This window comes from Panthera onca, chromosome D1 (genome assembly GCF_046562875.1).
Source record: "Panthera onca isolate mPanOnc1 chromosome D1, mPanOnc1 haplotype 2, whole genome shotgun sequence".
In the NCBI taxonomy this organism is placed as follows: domain Eukaryota; kingdom Metazoa; phylum Chordata; class Mammalia; order Carnivora; family Felidae; genus Panthera; species Panthera onca.
In genome coordinates this window covers 107,799,245-107,817,187 of record NC_138348.1, presented here as the reverse complement: position 1 = coordinate 107,817,187, position 17,943 = coordinate 107,799,245, and the positions used below count along the sequence as shown (strand labels likewise).

Genomic DNA, 17,943 nt, shown 5'->3' with positions numbered 1-17,943 from the left:
CATGAACGGGGGAGGAGCAGAGAGAGAGGGAGACACAGAATCGGAAGCAGGCTCCAGGCTCTGAGCCATCAGCCCAGAGCCCGACGCGGGGCTCGAACTCACGGACCGCGAGATCGTGACCTGAGCTGAGGTCGGACACTCAACCGACTGAGCCACCCAGGCGCCCCATGGGACCTTTTATTTATTACTTATTTAGTTATTTATCTATTTATATTTATTTATTTATATTTATTTATTTATTCATTTATTTTCAGTGTTTATTAATATTTTGAGAGAGACAGAGTGCGAGTTGGGGAGGGGCAGAGAGAGAGGGAGACACAGAATTCGAAGCAGGCTCCAGGCTCTGAGCTGTCAGCACAGGGCCCGACGCGGGGCTCGAACTCACAAACTGCGAGATCATGACCTGAGCTGAAGTCGGACGCTTAACTGAGCCACCCAGGCGCCCCAGGGACTTTTCAGGAAGTCTATTTCATTTTTGTCTTTGTTGACACGGAATTGAGTTGCCATTGAGTCCACGTATCTAAAACATAAATGTATATGATATCAGGAAGGAGGGGAGCAGTAATCAGGCATCTGCAGTGCTGTGCTTTGCATGTGTTATTGAATTAGTGCTAACAGTTAACTTCTGAGAAAAGTGAGCTAGCTTCAAATTACAGATGATAAAATAGACTTAGAAGGAAGGATCAAGTAATTTTCCATGGTCCCATGAGTCACAAATGGCAGGCCTGGGACTCTTACCCCAAGGTCTTTGTTATTCTACAGACTCTTTTTTTAACTATTCGTTCTGTTTGAACTACCTTAAACCATCAGGCATTCTCTTACAACAGCTAACTCTGAAACAGTGAATGAAAGGGTGAGAATAGGAGTGGAGGATTTTGAGGAAGGAATGACAAATAATGGAAATTGTTCATGTTTCCAGAGCAAGGCCATTGTTGTCAAATACATTAAGGAATAAAGTAAGCGTGGTGGTTAGTAGCTTAGTTTAGGACCCAGTACTAATAATGTCTTTGCTTGAGTGTTCATTCAGTATCTATATAATTACTAGCACCAGAGTCCATTTTTAAGTAATTGTGAGTCTTAGAGCCTAAGGCCTTGTCGAAGACTGGTCTGGCTCAGATGACCTTAAGAAATTTTACTGTTGTCAGCAATGTCATCATGAGAATAAGGGACTAAACATCTGGTGCTTAATCCCAAATTGGACTTAATGAATAAAGCTTACTTTCAGGGGAGGAAAGGAGATTCTCTTTTTGTATATCCCCATCCCTTTTCCAGTTTCAGCCCTTCCTACTACCATCACAACAAAGTGTACTATAAAAAAGGAGCCCTGGGGCGCCTGGGTGGCTCAGTCGGTTAAGTGTCCGGCTTTGGCTCAGGTCATGATCTCCAAGTCCGTGAGTTCGAGCCCCGCGTCGGGCTCTGTGCTGACAGCTCAGAGCTTAGAGCCTGTTTCAGATTCTGTGTCTCCCTCTTTCTCTGACCCTCCCCCGTTCATGCTGTCTCTCTCTGTCTCAAAAATAAATAAACATTAAAAAAAAAAAATCTATTTAGAAAAGGAGCCAGCCCGTTACTGTGGAACGTTTCTGATTTAGAGATGTCTGCCTGAGAGGTTTCTCTTTATATTCCAGAGAGCTTATACCATTTTGTGATACTCAGTTCAGCAGCTTGATACATGGGCCCTCCTTCATATTCAGCATCCAAAATAAGACATTTAAATACTCAAAATTGCATAGATCTCATCAACTGCGTGGCAAGTGTTTGAGCTGTTTATCATCTCTATTTTTTATTGTTGAAATAAAGTGGGATCATGCGATTTTTTTTTTTTTTTAAACACCATATGATGTTTGAGAGGTGAGGTGGTGGTTGTTAGATTGATGGTTAATGGCTGGAGATTGTGGTTAAGGAACATGGGCGGAGCTTGGTGCTAATGTAATCAATGTGTCTGACAAGGCCAGGTCCTAGACTAAAAAGACCAAGGGAACTAGACTGTTTGGCCAACCCTTAGAAGCCCACCATGGGGCTTGGCACATAGTAGCTCAGCAGATGTTTCCAGATATACTTACTTTTCTCCCTGTCTTCATATCCTTGTTGAGTTGTTACAGATTTATATACGGAAGAGGGAACAGATCAGAGAACGTTGCTTTGTTCGGAGTCCCTGGGAAGGATTTAGGTTAACTGGGATTTTGTTGTTGGAGGGTAGGGGGTGTCTTCAGGGCCAGAAATCTTTGTAATCATTCTTTTATTCACTTCTGTTGAGCCAATTTTCTTCCCTGAAAAAGAGGTTCATGTAATACTGAAAGAAGGATAGATGTTTCCTGCTGCTCTCTCTGACAGCTGGGAAATTGATTCCTTACCAAACTGACACAGTCACCTGATACTCATTCAAATAGCTTATGCTTCCACTAGCTCCTGAGTTGTATTTCCAAATCTGTGAATTTCCAAGATTGCCGTAGAATGAAATGATTTAAATAACGTAGTCCTGTCTGCTGATGAAATTCATACTTCATGGTATTTGCTTTTCTGGAAGCTAGGGATCTATAGTTTGTGAGAAGCCAGAAGAGGTATAATAACATCTGTAAAGAGGGTGTTTTGTACCTTGAAATGTGATTTTTCTGTTTTCCTATCCCTTGTGTATTTGGTTTCTATTATTGAATTTCACGCTCTTCTTACATTTAATCATTTGTAGGATGGTAAGACTAAAGATAAGATGTTGCCTTATTTTTGTGTGGCATAAAATAGCTTTTGCTACCAATGTGTCCTCAAAAATGAAATAAGAAAATAAAGGATTTGAAGCATTTGAACCACAAAAAATTAAGAGAGAGGGAGAACCTCAATTGCTCAGTCTAATAAAATTTAATTATTTTATTAAAATAAAAGTCATTGTACTCCAACCTTTATCTTTTTGTCTTGTCATTTTTAACATCTATAAATCATATGTATATATTTTTAAAAAGAAATTTTTTCCTGCCTTAGTAAAGGAAAAAATGTACTTTCTTTTTATATCCATTTCCTAAATTTTGGATTACCATAAATTCTACTTTCTGTTTTTTCCTCTGTTTGAAGACTGATGTTTACTCCTGCCTCTTTTCAGGTAGAGTGCTAATAGCTTTTTAAGATAAGAAGGAAAAGTTTTCTAATTTTCCTTATGTTTCACCGAGTATTGAAAGTTCTTTTTATTTATACTTAAGCTCCATGTCCTGCTCGTGGTCACTCCCTATTTTAAAGGTTTTGGATGTCCCTCATGCATCTGGGACTTGTGGTAGAAATGTTACAAGGAAAAATTAGCCCATTTGTATGCCCATGTGAATTCTGATGGCCAGGTAAAATTTGAAATTTACAATGTCCTTCCTTGACGATAATGAAGTAATACTGGAGTTCCTTAGCAGTGGAAAATTGTCAATATGTTCTTTTCTGCTAGATTAAAATGACTAGACGAAAAGGGCCAGAGTGGAAATTATGTTTACTTGAATAGAAAGGGTTTTTCCGATGTGAACATATTGAGGTTATTGTTTGGAACTTTGAAGTGCCATTTTCAGATCCTCTAATGCGTTGGGAGAAGGCCAGTTACTGAATAATTACAACAAAAATTTGTGTGACTGTTAAATGTGGTTAATTATCTTCTTTTTCCCCCTCTGCACAGAGACTGGCAAAAATTAATTAGATAATGTCCACAAAATGCTATCGGGGGGGAAAAATGCTATTAGGATGAAAAGACACATACGGTAGCAGACCATTATTAATAAAAAAAGAAATGGAATATTTGTCTTAAACATGTTGATAAGACAAAAACACTATGCATCCACAAAACAAGTATGCTTTCTAATGGAGGCGAGAGTGGGGAGAGGTGTGCTGGAATTGAAGGAGGGAAGGGGGGAAGTGTCCTGGGGTTGAGAGAGTGAGGATGTTGGCTCCTTAGACCTGGTTTTAGTCTAAGCTTCATCATTGGCTGGCTGCGTGATCCCAGATGTTACTTAATCACCTTGGTTCAGTTTTTTCATCTATAAAATGGAAAGAATAATACTTGCAAAGTTTTTTTAAATAGCTTAAAAAGTATATGTAAAATGCCTAGTATACTGCTGTCTAATTCAGAGGTATTAGTGTTTGTAAGAAATACAATGTAATAATGGTGTGTTAATGGGCATATGTTTTTATAAAAGTTCAGTTTCATAACTCTTGTTATTTGATGTTTTGCATGCCTATATTTTATGTAGCTTTAGTTTTAAAATAAGTTTGAGCAGCATAGCACTTGAAAGTCACTGTGACCTTCAAAAACCCAGAAACTTCTTTTTGTAGGACATAGAACTGAAGTGTGTGTAAGAGAGAAGAGGGATGATATTACAGATACGTGTATCCACAAACTAGAGCCAACTCTCAAACTAAGCCTGATGATTAGTTGCTGTAAATCCTTTTCTTTAATATTATTTTGCTGCTTTCATCTGTTTTGTAGCCTGTTTTGTAGACAGAGACAGAGTGTGAGCACGCGAGGGGCAGAGAGAGAGGGAGACACAGACCCCGAAGCAGACTCCAGGCTCCCAGCTGTCAGCACAGAGCCGACATGGGGCTCGAACTCATGAACCGTGGGATCATGACCTGATCCAAAGTCAGACACTTAACCGACTGAGCCACTCAGGCTTCCCAAGACGAGCCTTTTTATTATTTTAACACTTTGTTTTTGAAGGGAAAAAGAGGTTGTTTTTATTTAAAAGAAAACTATTTTCAACTTTAGCTGGGTTGTTTTGTTTTGAATTTTAATATTGTGCATACTAATTTATTGTGCATACTAATTTTTTCCTTACTTTAAAAAATGTCAGTGTTGTGTTTTGTGCCTACTTACGATCATTGGAAAACTAATGGAGCAATTATAAAACAATATAATAAAATAACAAGCTTTGTAGGAATGAATTTCTGTTGTTATCTGTTTGAGAAAATGTAGCCACTTTTCTAAGAACAGATTTCATATCCTTATAGATTTTGCTTTAGATAGAGGAAAAGGGAAATACCATGAATGCATTTTTTTCCTATTTATTCTAATAGCTGACATTGATTGTGTACCAGTTATACGTTGGGCATTGTGCTAAGCACTTATGTATAGTATTTTATATAATTCTTAACACCAGTTTTAGGAAATGTGTGTTCCTGTTATCTTCATGTTTCAGTGAGAAAATGAGAGTTACAAAATGCAAATAAGTTGCCCCAGATTGCACAGCTAGCAGGTGGTAGAACTGTGGTCTGTCTCCACATCTTAATGATTATGATAACTTATGCCAGTCCCATCGAGGGCATTCAGTAAGTATTTATTGAAAAATGAATGCCAGGTATCAGTTGGCTTTAAAAAAAAAGGTCAAGAATGTGTAGTCTGATTTATATGTAATCAAAGTTTATATGCTGCTAATTCCCCCTTCTTCTTGTAGGAGAAAAGACTGAAGGAAAGGGAAGCCAGAAGAGAAGCCAGTAAGAGACAAGCAAAGGTAAGGATTGATATTTTTTATGAGAAAAATGTTGGTAACACTGAATGGGATTTAAATATTCTGCTTGTCCATATGCATTTTTATATTTATCTCTATATCATGACATTCAAATTGGATATAAGTCCACGTGTCCTTGTCATTTACTTTCTCCAATTATTTCTTTCCTCTGTGATGCAGGATGAAAAATGCATAAGATAATTTGTTTGCTGGCCTTTGCCCTACTGCTCCCACCACCTTCTCCCATTCTATTTTGTGCCTATTAAATACGGGAGAAGGTTGGCTTTGTGGACCAAGCTTGGCAGGATTTTACACTCTGTCGTCTTTTGACCAGGCAGACAGCTGTGTGGACCCAGCTTCATAGTAGATGACTCTGAGAGCACTGATTGCTTCACTTCAACTCCTAGAAGCTAGGGGAGAGCACTCCGTATCGGGTACCTTTAGTATATCCTATAAACAGCACAGTATCGCTTATGTATGTACCGTTGTGAACACCATCCATGTGCAGCTATAGTTTTTATCTGGTGTGTTGGACACTGAGAATGGTTCAGCTTCTACATTCTGAGGTCATTGAGCACAAATGATTTGCTAGAACCAGGACCCAGTAACGTATGTCATTTCTCATGCCATATCTCACTGTGCTATGCCTGACTAGCCATGATTTCCTCTTGGCAGTTAGCAAAGATCTGACTCCCTTGAGTAAGCCCATAATATTCTTTGTCATTTTTTCCATGCTGGCCATAGCACTTAGAGAGCAAGTCAGAGATGATAACTCATTTTATAGGTCTGAAGTGGGAAGCAATTACTCTGCAGAGTAAGATGAAAAGACTGTTTATATTCAGTATTAAATATCACTCTGTCTTCAGACGTGCCCGAAAACGAGAGCCATTGTGTGTGTGGCCTGACTGCGAAATCAGGTGGTGGATTCTGCATATGCTTTTAAAATGCAGACGTGAACTGTCACGGCATAGAAATTACATCTTAGGGGCTGTCGTGGGAAAAATTTAAATTTAAGAAGAAAACTTTAAATCTAACAAATGCATTTGATATTTATGAATATTGCATGTTCATCATAAAACTAAACTTACTTTATTTCACTGAGAAGCTCTCTTTTCTGCATGTAAAATTATGAAATGAAAGATGTAATCTGGAGCCAAAAGAAAGCTTGGTTACTGTATTTCCTTTGTGTGGATTCACACATATTCGTGTATATTACTAAAATGTTTTGTTGTTGTTGTTGTTGTTGTTGTTGACGATGTGTGCTTCACCTGTTGTAGTGGTTTAAGTCGTAAGAAGTTGCTCTCACCTGTGGGCCTGCCTCTTGTGCCTCTTATTTTTTTGGGAGTTGGTGTATGCGTTTGGATTTGGTACTGTGCCAGCGGGGAACTAAGCATAAAGCTGGAAACACTGTAGTCCGGTTTTTCTATTGGGGCAGTTCTCTAAAATGCACTCCTCCAGCTCAGCCCACCCTTCCACTTTCTACCCCTGTAAATGTTCATCATCTGTTTCCTGGCATGTGACAAGAAATGAAGACACCTCATTTCTGTCTGACCAGTAAGGCTCATCCTGGAAACAAACAGAAGAGGCTCTGTGGCCACCATGGCTCTGCTGCTCGGCCAGAAGTGCTCAGTAGACAGAGGGTATGCTTCACTCCCGCTCTGGGTGGTAGAACTGCCTCCCTTTCACGACCTCGACTGCGTGCTCTGAGGCGGCAGGCCTCCTGTAGGAGTGATTCTAGCAGAGGGGCAAGCGGCTGTTTGTAGCCAGGCCTCCAGCATTCCCGTGAGACAGCAAGGGCTGGCAGCGGTGGCAGATTCAGGCCGACCGTCGGGGCCTGAGGAGTTAGCTTGGGTCAACCTTTTTGTGCCCTGCTTCTTTTCAAATGAAAGCGGCAGGATGGAGATTCTCATGGCTTTTCAGGTGCCCTTTGGAAATAGAACCAGAAGATCTAATTTAGAGAGACGGTGTAAAAAGGGGTGATGGCCCTGTCTTCTGTAATGTCTAAGAAGAAATGCCTGGTGTGAATTACCAGATTTCCTTATTGTCTTTGTGCATGTGCTTTAAATGATGGATGAGTCAGTGTTAGAGTAGATTTTATCCCCTCTTGAGTATGTTTCCATGTAATCATTGTGTGACTTGTGGCTCTGTCTTCTGAGGCCCTTTGTTCAGCTCCAGGCTAGAGCATCTTTCAGTTACTCAGCCTGCAAGATATCTAGACGATGCCTTAGTGGTGAGAGGAAGTAGTCTTCTCAGACCTACTGTACCAGGACGTGTAATGTCACCTGGCCAGAGCTCTGTGAAGAGTCTGCAGGCCACTGACTGTGTGAGAAAGGGAGATGCCCATGGCTCTTTGTGCCTGGTTTTGTGCTCCATTTGGCAAATACCATGCCATACAAGGAGGAACATAGAAGACAGAATACGTATTTTTTTAACTGGCAAAAAAAAGCATTCAAGTGAAAATTAATGGATTTGTCTTTATTTCCCAAAAAGGTGAAAGCTTAATGATAATGTGTGGTTTCAGTTTTATAAATGATGGTTGGTGGTTCTCTCTTCCGACATAGAAAATATTACTAGGAAAAGTTGCTTGAAAGATGGAGTGCAGTGAAACCCAGTCGGAATGGACCTGTCAGCATTCCGATGCAACTCTTTGTTAAAAGACAGATGTACGACTTGCCTAGAAAATGTTATGTGCGGTGCCAACAGTAGGAAAGAAACATGAACTTCAAACTCTTGAGGTTTTCTGGAAACCCAGTACTTAATGATTTGGAGTATGGAAGTGTTGTGAGTATCAAAACTTTGTTCAGCAGAGAAATATTTGAACTGCAAAATGGACTTTTTACTTTGACAGGATGTGTGTGTTCTTATAACTTAGAAATTTTAAGCTAAGAGATGAAACAAGCAGTTGTAGCAATGATCAATAGACCACATGTCTCTTGAGGTTCAGGGAGGTTCCATAATCCTGGAAATGCAGCCTCACCCCTTCCTTCAGCTTCCCTCCTGTTACTCTGATAGTCACACGTGCTTGTACTAACCTCCAGTGTCTGCAGTGATTATGCAGAAACGTAAAGAAAAGAACAACAGTGCTGAAACTTGAAGAAATAGATCCCCGGAAATATCTCTGTGCTATGCTGCTTTTGAAAAGAAAGTAGAATTTATTAAACAAGTATGAGGTTGATAAAACTGAACAATGACTATGAAGGAATAAAGAGTAGGAAATAGCTCACAGGCACTTAAACAATGGAAAGTTAGGTGTTGCTTGAGTATATTACACATGCTTTGGTAGTTGTTATTTTTTAGGTGTGGGGAAAGTTCTATTAAAATAACTAAAATGCCCTATGAGTGTGAAGTTTTATACTAGTAAACTTTAGCTTAATTTTTCTCTAGTTTTTATTGCTTTTTTTTTTTTTTAAACTTTAGTGACCCTGGGACACTTTACTTATTTGCTTAACAAATAGTAGTCTTAGAAAACAGTTCTTTGGATACCTCAGGTGGTCTCAGTTAGTTCTTTGAGGACATAGGATGCAAAGAAATAGGAGTTGTATAACTTTAGAACATGAGTAGACCTGAGAGATGGTCTGGAGTGATTTTCTAATCTTTTGGTCTATAATTATCTTTTTTTTCTAGCCACTGATAGTTTCACATAGCAAAGCTGCATTTATTCACTTTGGTAGAACATTCTATTGTTTTTGCTTTGGATTGTCTTTTTATTTATGAAATATAATGATGATTTTAAGAATCATCATTTCTCGACAAAGTCAGTCCTTCAAAATCTTTTTGGACATTTCTTTGTTCATGACATTTAAGAGTATGGCCTCCACTGACCTGCTCCAGTAGTTTGAGTTTTAAGTAGTACATTGAATAGCCTAGGTGTCTGTTGGAGGTATGCGGGGCAGGGCTCTGGGCTACCATTTTGACTTCAGTCAGAGCAGCTCCATGTTTTTCTTCATGTATACTAAGCTTTTATTTGAAATAATGGTTCTACTTAAATATATACTTAATATTTTAGCAGTACTCAGATAAATTAAGGCTAACAGCAAGTAAATGACTTACTCCCATCACTGGCTTCGTTGGTGGCAGAAATAGTATGTCTACTCAAGCTTTCTGGATCCTGTTACTGTTATTGCCCCATGCTGCTTCAGTATGTTACTCTTTACCCCTTTTATTTTATATTGTTTTTCTTTAAAAGAAACCTGATTTATATATGTGGGCTAATAGCTGTTCATAGAAAAGACTAATAGCAAATCCGATGAGTTAAGGTAGACCTCTGAACTGACACTAGAAGGTAGGCTGTGTCCATTGTTGCTGGGTGACCCCTGATATGTCATTTCCCTTTCTGGCTTCTCGCCACATATAAAATGAAGGGTGTATATGACATAGTCACTTTTAATCATGCTTACATTTTCGTGGTCCCATGTAATCTTGATCTGAGCCGAGATACCTAACAAAAATGTATGCATTGTACTCACTGCAGTTCCTGATAGGGATCCACAGCCTTTCTCAACATTCGTGGATAACTCTTGTTTTCTCCCATGTCTTAAAGGGTTATCTTTCCTTACAGAGCTACTAATACAAGTTAATAAATGTTGGTAATGGTCATTCCTAGGTCCTAAGCCTTTGTTTTTATTTCTTTTTGGTAGTGTTTTATTGACTGACACTAAATTAAAAATTTTAATTTTGGGGAAAATTTCTCCTCATTCTGTGTATTTCATATAAACCTTCCATCCACCCCCCCCCCTCCTTTTTTTTTTCTGGCATTTCATAGTATTGAAATTTTACTGGTCCGTTTCTTTGTTTTTAATACAGTTAGAATTTCAAGGGCTTTAGAGGGTCAGTTTATTTTAAACCAAAGAACTTTTGATAAAATTAAAAACAAGATAATGGAAACATAAGTTTGTTTATAGTCCCAGTTCCCAGAGAAAGCAAAGGTCCTCTGTGAAAGTAAATTGCTCTCACATCTGAAGGGACTTGAACCTTTCTAGGGTGCCCTCTGCTGCTCTGATATAATCACTTATTTAATGGTGCCCTAAATGAGTCATTCTGTTTCTCTAGGCAAATTGCTCAAATAGTACCTTGTTTTAGTGCTATTATAAGGCCCATTATGCTGTCCTTCTCCTTTTTAAATAAATAGCACTGAGTCTTTTAGATGACATGCTTTTTTCCCATTAATATCTACCTAAGTGAACAATGAATACCCAAGGAAGTTTAGCTTTTACTGTGATTCTAGTGTTGGTTTGGTTTGTGGGAATATTAATATAATGATTCTGTTCTTTTCTTTTCACTCCCTTCCTTTTTCTCTCTTCCCCACCCCTCCCTACCTTTCCTTTCTCTTCTCTTTCTCTGTCTCTCTCTCTCTCTCTTTATTTCTCTATCCTTCTTGGTGATGAAGAAGAAGGGATTACTAAATTTGAACTTTTAACTATCTTGGATCACTTGAGAGATAGTTTCAGTGTTTTCTTGTCAGAGAATTGTTCTCTAGTCGTGAAGATTTAAAGTTAAGTATGGGAGAAAGAATCCTGCTGGCTATGATCTCTTCCACATGGTGAATACATGTGTTCTTTTAAGACTCAGCTTATGGGTTCTCCCTTTTATGCGGACTTTTCCGATCACCTCAGGTAAAATGGACTTCTGCTTTTATAACTTGCACTCCATTCTCCTGTATAAAGCATCCGATGGTTCATGGCACTTCCTTGGATACGTGTCTGTGTGTGTGTCTTCCTGCTCAGCTCTAAGTCTTGTTCTTGGTGTCTCCATCACAGTGCTTGTTTCATGATGAGCTCTCGATAAATATTTGATGACTGACTGAATGGGTGAGTGAATGGCTTGCTGGGATACAGGCACAAACTTAAAAATTCTTTTAAAATATTTTTTATTGCTATAAAATACACATAAGATTCACTATTTTAACCATCTTTAAGTATAATGTTTGGCATCAATTGTATTCACACTGCTGTGCAACCACCACCAGTACCCATTTCTAGAACCTTCTCAGCCTGGATGAAAATCGGTGCCCAGTAAACACTTACTCTCCATTCCCACCTCCCTATCCTCATCTCAGAATACAAACCTTTGAAGAGAAGACTCTTCTATTTCAAATCATTATTTTTCATGTGAGGAAGTGAAGAGTCTTTATGAATAGGTGATTCTTCTGAGATCTTACAGTTAAATAACAACAAAACCTGGCCAGACCCCAGGTCTCTGGGTGCTTACGTGTGTGTTTTTCATTCTCCTTTAAAGTCCCTTCCCCCAGTATAACAATATAGGAAATAACAAAGAGCAGTGCATGTAGTTTAGAATTTTCTTAGATTTATTTAAGGTATCACAGGAATAAGGAAGTTATTGACACTATGCTCTCAGTCACAATCTCAACACTTTTTAAAGACTGAAACCCAAGTAATATTGAAAGTTTCATTAGCACCAGTGTTAAGTATATCAAGCAGTTTTTATAAAGAATATCCCTTCTTTTCCCTGTAGCATACCTAAGAATCGTAATAGGAACGTGAGTTTGGGGTGCAATTTTTGTGAACATTGTAAAGCATAACAGTAGTAGCTGCTGTCATTCATTGACTGCCTGCTATGTTACAAGTACTGTGATTAAATGCTCTTTGTGCATTACTGCTTTAATCTTCACAAATAGCACTGTGAGTTAACTGGTATTATTATCTTCATTTTGTAAATGAGGAAGTTGAGGCTTAGGAAGTTTATGCAACTTTCTCAAGATCACATGGCTAGGATAATGGCAGAGCCTAGACTCCTGTCTACTTCACAGGACTTCAAAGCCTTAATACTTAAGCATTGGGTCATACGGTCACCTCATTTCCAAGGCAGTAAAGAGTATTCACATATGAGAATCTTAAAACCTAAAGCAGAAATTACACGTAAACAGATTTCCTCATGAAATTGCTCTTAGTGTCTACATTTAGTTCATCTTACAGTAGGTACTAAGAAACAGACCAGTTAGATATATAATCATTGGCAGATACAGACTAGTGTTAATTTCCTATTAGTTTCTGTAAATCACCATAATCCCAGTAATAAAGTCTTTTCATATGAATGAACTATTATGAAGTAGATTACCATTATTTTTGGCCATGCAGATCAGTTAAACACGCCATATTCTCCTTTACTTCTTTTATACAAATTTCCCCTCTCTGTGGGATGTCCTCACCTTCACTGCTTCTTCCTTCTAGGTACTGTTTCCTTTTTGAAGACTGTCCTGGGGCACCTGGGTGGCTCAGTCGGTTGAGTGTCCGACTTCAGCTCAGGTCATGATCTCATGGTTCATGGGTTCGAGCCCTGGATCAGGCTCTTTAGTGACAGCTCAGAGCCTGCAGCCTGCTTCAGATTCTGTATCTCTGTTTCGGTCCTCCTCCGCTGCTCACACTCTGTCTCTCTCTCTCTGTCAAAAATAAACATTAAAGAGATTGTTTTGAAGACTGTCCTGCCCCCTTCAGGCAGAGTTAGGCATTTCTTTCTGCCCTACTACCCTTTTGTACACTGTTTTGCCTTAATTCTTGGTGGTTTTGACTCCCATTGCTAACCTGTGAACTCTTTGAGATCAGGAATTGAGAGTTTTCCTAGTAGCTGGCAGGTAGTAAATGCTTATAAATACTTATTGAATATTTAAGGAAATGCAGGTATATTCATTCTTAAAGTTATCATTTACATGTTAATGCTGTGTCAGTCATAGCCTTCTTGAAACACAGAGACTGGGGGCACCTGGGTGGCTCAGTCAGTTAAGCGTCCGACTTCAGGTTCAGGTCACGATCTCGCAGTCTGTGAGTTCGAGCCCCGCATCGGGCTCTGGGCTGATGGCTCAGAGCCTGGAGCCTGCTTCTGATTCTGTGTCTCCCTCTCTCTGCCCCTCCCCCACTCATGGTCTGTCTTTCTCTGTCTCAAAAATAAATAAACGTTAAAAAAAAAAAAATTGAAACACAGAGACTGTACCCATAGAATAGAGTGGAGTTGCACTCTACTGATTTAAATTTTTGCCAGACTGAATGCACCCATGACACCCAGGGCTCTTCAGATTGCTGCTCCTTCCTTCCCCCTTCTCGTTTATTCATCACCACTACAAACAAATCCATTAACTTATACCAAGGTTATAGAACAGCGATTCTGGTACAGCTTCACTGTTGGCAGTGTCATGGTGAATATTGTATTTGGTGGTTGTGAACATGGGTTGCCTGAATAATTAGAACCTAATTCAAATGTGCTTAGACTGTTAGAGAGCTAGGACTCAGATGCAAGCCGGTCTCTACCTCCTGACTCATGACCACTGAGAGTTGTGCAGTGGGTGTTAAGATGAAGGGTGATCATAAACCCATCCTGTGCAAGCTGTGAACCTTGAGAAGAAGATAAAAATTTTCAGACAAGTCAGACTTGTTGCTTTTAAACTTGCAATGCAATAAATAACAGGTTAATTCAAGACAGAATTTTAATGACTAATTCAGGTATTTCTTTTAATACTTTTTAAAGAACGTTGTTTCTTTTATAAAACTTGTAAAATAAAATGTTATAAGCAGATACAATTTTGGGAAAAATAGACTCAAAACACATTTGAATAAGATGCCAGAAAAAGAGCTCGTGTGTTCGTGCTCTCTCTCTCTCTCTCTCTCTCTCTCTCTTACACGTACATATGTGTATATACATGTGTGGGTATATATGTGCATATGTATGTATATATATTATCCCTTTCTGTGTCTTGTAAATCATTGTATTATTAAATGCTCTGATGGACTCTGCTCATTTGGGTGGTCATTTAGCTCAATTCCAGTACATGAGGTCTTTGATTTCACATTGGACCAAAACAGAGTAGGTCAGTCCCTGTGATGCCCTTTATACTCAGTTGTGCCTTATTCTGCTTAATCACAAGTTAGAGGTAATTTGACACTTAATATATTTGAGTTAGTGGTTTATAGGAACATCTTCTCTAGCAGAACAAATTAACTTTATCTGAATCCTTGTAGTCAGTTGGTAATTGTGTGGTCATTAACACATACCCTACTTTGTAGAAACTCTTGTGAGCATGTGTACATGTATGTGTGGCCATTATGACTGTGGAAGCTGATGCTTAGAATCATCGACCTTTATTTTCATATGTATTACTACTCACTAATGATGTGCATGATAACTTTGATTGGCTGTTAATAAAACTATTACTATCTTTTGGGAGTTCATACTATCATAATTTCTTACAGTAAACAAAAATCCCAAATTACTGGGGAAAGAAGTGCACGCGGGTCCTTTTCTCCTTTTCTGTTAAGATTTTGCTTTACAACTCAGAATCCTTTCATTTATACTAGAAACTGAGGACAGGTCTAGAGAATTACCATAAATCTTGATTTTAATGATTTTCCGAGTGTGGTATAAGAATCTGTGTGGGGGGGCGCCTGGGTGGCGCAGTCGGTTAAGCGTCCGACTTCAGCCAGGTCACGATCTCGCGGTCCGTGAGTTCGAGCCCCGCGTCAGGCTCTGGGCTGATGGCTCGGAGCCTGGAGCCTGTTTCCGATTCTGTGTCTCCCTCTCTCTCTGCCCCTCCCCCGTTCATGCTCTGTCTCTCTCTGTCCCAAAAATAAAAAAAAAAAAAAAAAAAAAAAAAAACGTTGAAGAATCTGTGTGGGTTTTCCATGTTATCAGTAGAGATTTTTTCCAGTTCTTATAAATTTCCAACATTGGCTATCCCAAGAATAAATTATCTGTAATCTATATATTATATGATGCAGGTAACTTATTATATATAATTGTTTAACGTATGTAATATAATTGATAAAAATACTCTTTTTTTTAAGTTTATTTATTTATTTTGAGAGGCTGAGACAGTGCAAGTAGGGGAGGGGCAGTCAGGGGGAGAGAGAGAATCCTAAGCAGGCTCTGCACTGTCAGCACAAAGCCTGACGCAGGGCTCGAACTCATGGACTGTTAACTCATTTGCTGAGCTGAAATCAAGAGTTAGACACTTAACAGACTGAGCCACCCAGGCACCCCTAAAAGTATTCTAAAAGCTATTAAGATGATCACAATATGAATTTGTATTACTAAATTCATAGTACCTTCTTGTTGTTTCTTAAATGACACACCAAATGTAGAATTGTCATCTTGCACATAGTTTGGTGTTAAATATCTTCTTTTATCAGAAGAGATGGAGATAAACAGAATGGTGTGTAAACAGAGCCAGTCATACTTGTAACACTTAGTCAGAATCTAACACAATTACTGGCAGGGAGAACAGGGAGAAAGAGGATCCTGGTATTTCTTAACAAGAAGGTTGTCCTCAGTCTTTTAAACGAGGAAGTTGGAAAAAGGGAATAACAGAAACAAAAGTGAAATGAAACACAGGAAAAAGAAAATGGGAATAAGTTCTGTGCTAATTCCTAAAGACCATTCCTGATTTTGGAGATCAGTGAGGGAATAAAACCGATTCCTAATTTTTAAGTATTTATGATATCCACTAGTCCTGTGTGAAATAGTTTCTTGTTCAGTGAGAAGGAATGAAATCCTGCTGTGTGCAACAACATGGATGGAACTGGAGGGTATTATGCTAAGTGAAATAAGTCAGTCAGAGAAAGACAGATATCCTGTGTTTTCACTCATATGTAGAACTTGAAGACCATGGGGGAAGGGAAGGGGAAAAATAGTGTCCAACAGAGAGGGAGGCAAACCATAAGAGACTCTTAAATACGGAGAACAAACTGGTGAGGGTTGATGGGGGTAGTGGGGGTGATGGGTATTAAGGAGGCCACTTGTTGGGATAAACACTGGGTATTGTATGTAAGCAATAAATCATGGGAATCAACCCCTGAAACCAAGAGCACACTATATACACTATGTGTTAGCTAACCTGACAATAAATTATATTTAAAAAAGTAATAAAAAAGTAAAATCAAATTAGTGAATAAAAAAATACTTTTCTTGTGAATAAGGAAAGCTCTTTGGGGGGATGATGGTGTATGTGAGCTGTAGAGTAGCCAAGCTTACTGTAAGCCCTTTCTTGAAGCCATGAAGGCTTGTGTTGGAGAGCGCTGTAAGCAGTATTCAAAAGAGAAAAACTAGTGGCTGGAAGAATTTGTTCCTGGAGATAATCAAATATACTGAAAATAGCCTTGAGAACTTGTTTTTCTCACTGACACCTTCCCCCTGCCATCCTCTAAAAGAATTAAATATATATGAAATGCTTTGTAACCATCCAGCTCTAATTAGCTAATTTATTATTATTATCCTTGCAGTTACTATTACCAGCAACATTAACTAATTACTGTTGGCTGTATTTTCTTTCTTTGGGTAAAATTGTAGCCAGGTGTCTGCAGTGTTTTATGCAGGGATATTTTTCCCTTTGCTTAGTAAGTCTTTATTATTGACACACACACACACACACACACATACATACATACATACATACATACATACATACATACATACATTACAGGGTCCAAAGATTTCTTGACTTGAAGAGAACTCTAGAATTTGTTCTTCATTGATGGTGTTGTTAAAGATTTTCGGTACCATCACAGTGTTTTATCCTCTTCAGGGTGCTTTTATCTAGATTTCCCTCCTTGATTCATCAACTTATGTAATAATTGGAAGCATTCAGTCATCTGACAGTTGAAAAATCTTTCCTACAGAAACTGCATAAGTAAATGACTTGGTTAAGGTCATATACCTAATTTTGTAGGTTAAAAAACCCTTCTGGTTTCTGTCTCAGGACCTGACAGACAGAGGTCTTCTGACACTATTGAAGAGTTGATCGGTCTTCTGTCCTTCAGATTGTACACTGATGAATCTCAGCCTGATTGCCTTGAGCATTATCTGCAATGTTCAGGAGGGAGTGATATTAAATTATGAAACCTGGAACTTATCTCTAGTTCTTGTCCTAGATCACTGTATATTTAGGTACAAAATCACTGTAATCCCCTAAGGTTTACTTTTCCTGATTAATAGCGCAGCTCCTTGGGAGAGATGTCTGGTCGTGTCTACAAAGCTGGATGTGTGCCTACCTGGAGCTCCACACTGGCACTCTTAGGTATATGCCCAGGAGGAATGCAGAGACGTCTGCTACAAGATGCTCATACAGCAGCACTGTTCACAGTCCTCATGTTCGGGAAATAACCCAAGTTGTAGAATATGTAAATTGTGTGTGTAGATATAATGAGATGTTATGTAATTATGAATTATTAGTACATGCAGTAACAAAGACAAATTTCATGGATATTGAGCCAAAGAAGCCAGACACGAAGGAGTAAATACTATAGTATCCCATTTATATCAAGTTGTTTTGTTGTGCTTTCTTTTTCCAATTCTTATTTAATTTCTAGCTAGTTAACATACAGTGCAGTATTGGTTTCAGGAGTATAATTCAGTGATTCATCCCTTACATACAACACCCAGTGTTCATCATAAGTGCCTTCCTTAGTGCTCATCACCTGTCTAGCCCATCCCCCCACCCACCTCCCTCCATCAACCCTCAGTTTGTTCTCTATTGTTAAGA

General features: G+C 38.8%; 1 protein-coding gene across 2 annotated transcripts in view; it reads left to right on the top strand.

Annotated features, from left to right (window-relative positions):
* The window catches only part of DDX10 (DEAD-box helicase 10), a 274,061-nt gene that overhangs the window by 162,209 nt on the left and 93,909 nt on the right, over window positions 1-17,943 (top strand). For both annotated transcript variants that reach the window (XM_060604620.3, XM_078432720.2), the window contains exon 16: window positions 5,409-5,465. In XM_060604620.3, coding sequence (XP_060460603.2) covers window positions 5,409-5,465 — 57 coding nt within the window. The remainder of the gene's footprint in view (window positions 1-5,408; window positions 5,466-17,943) is intronic.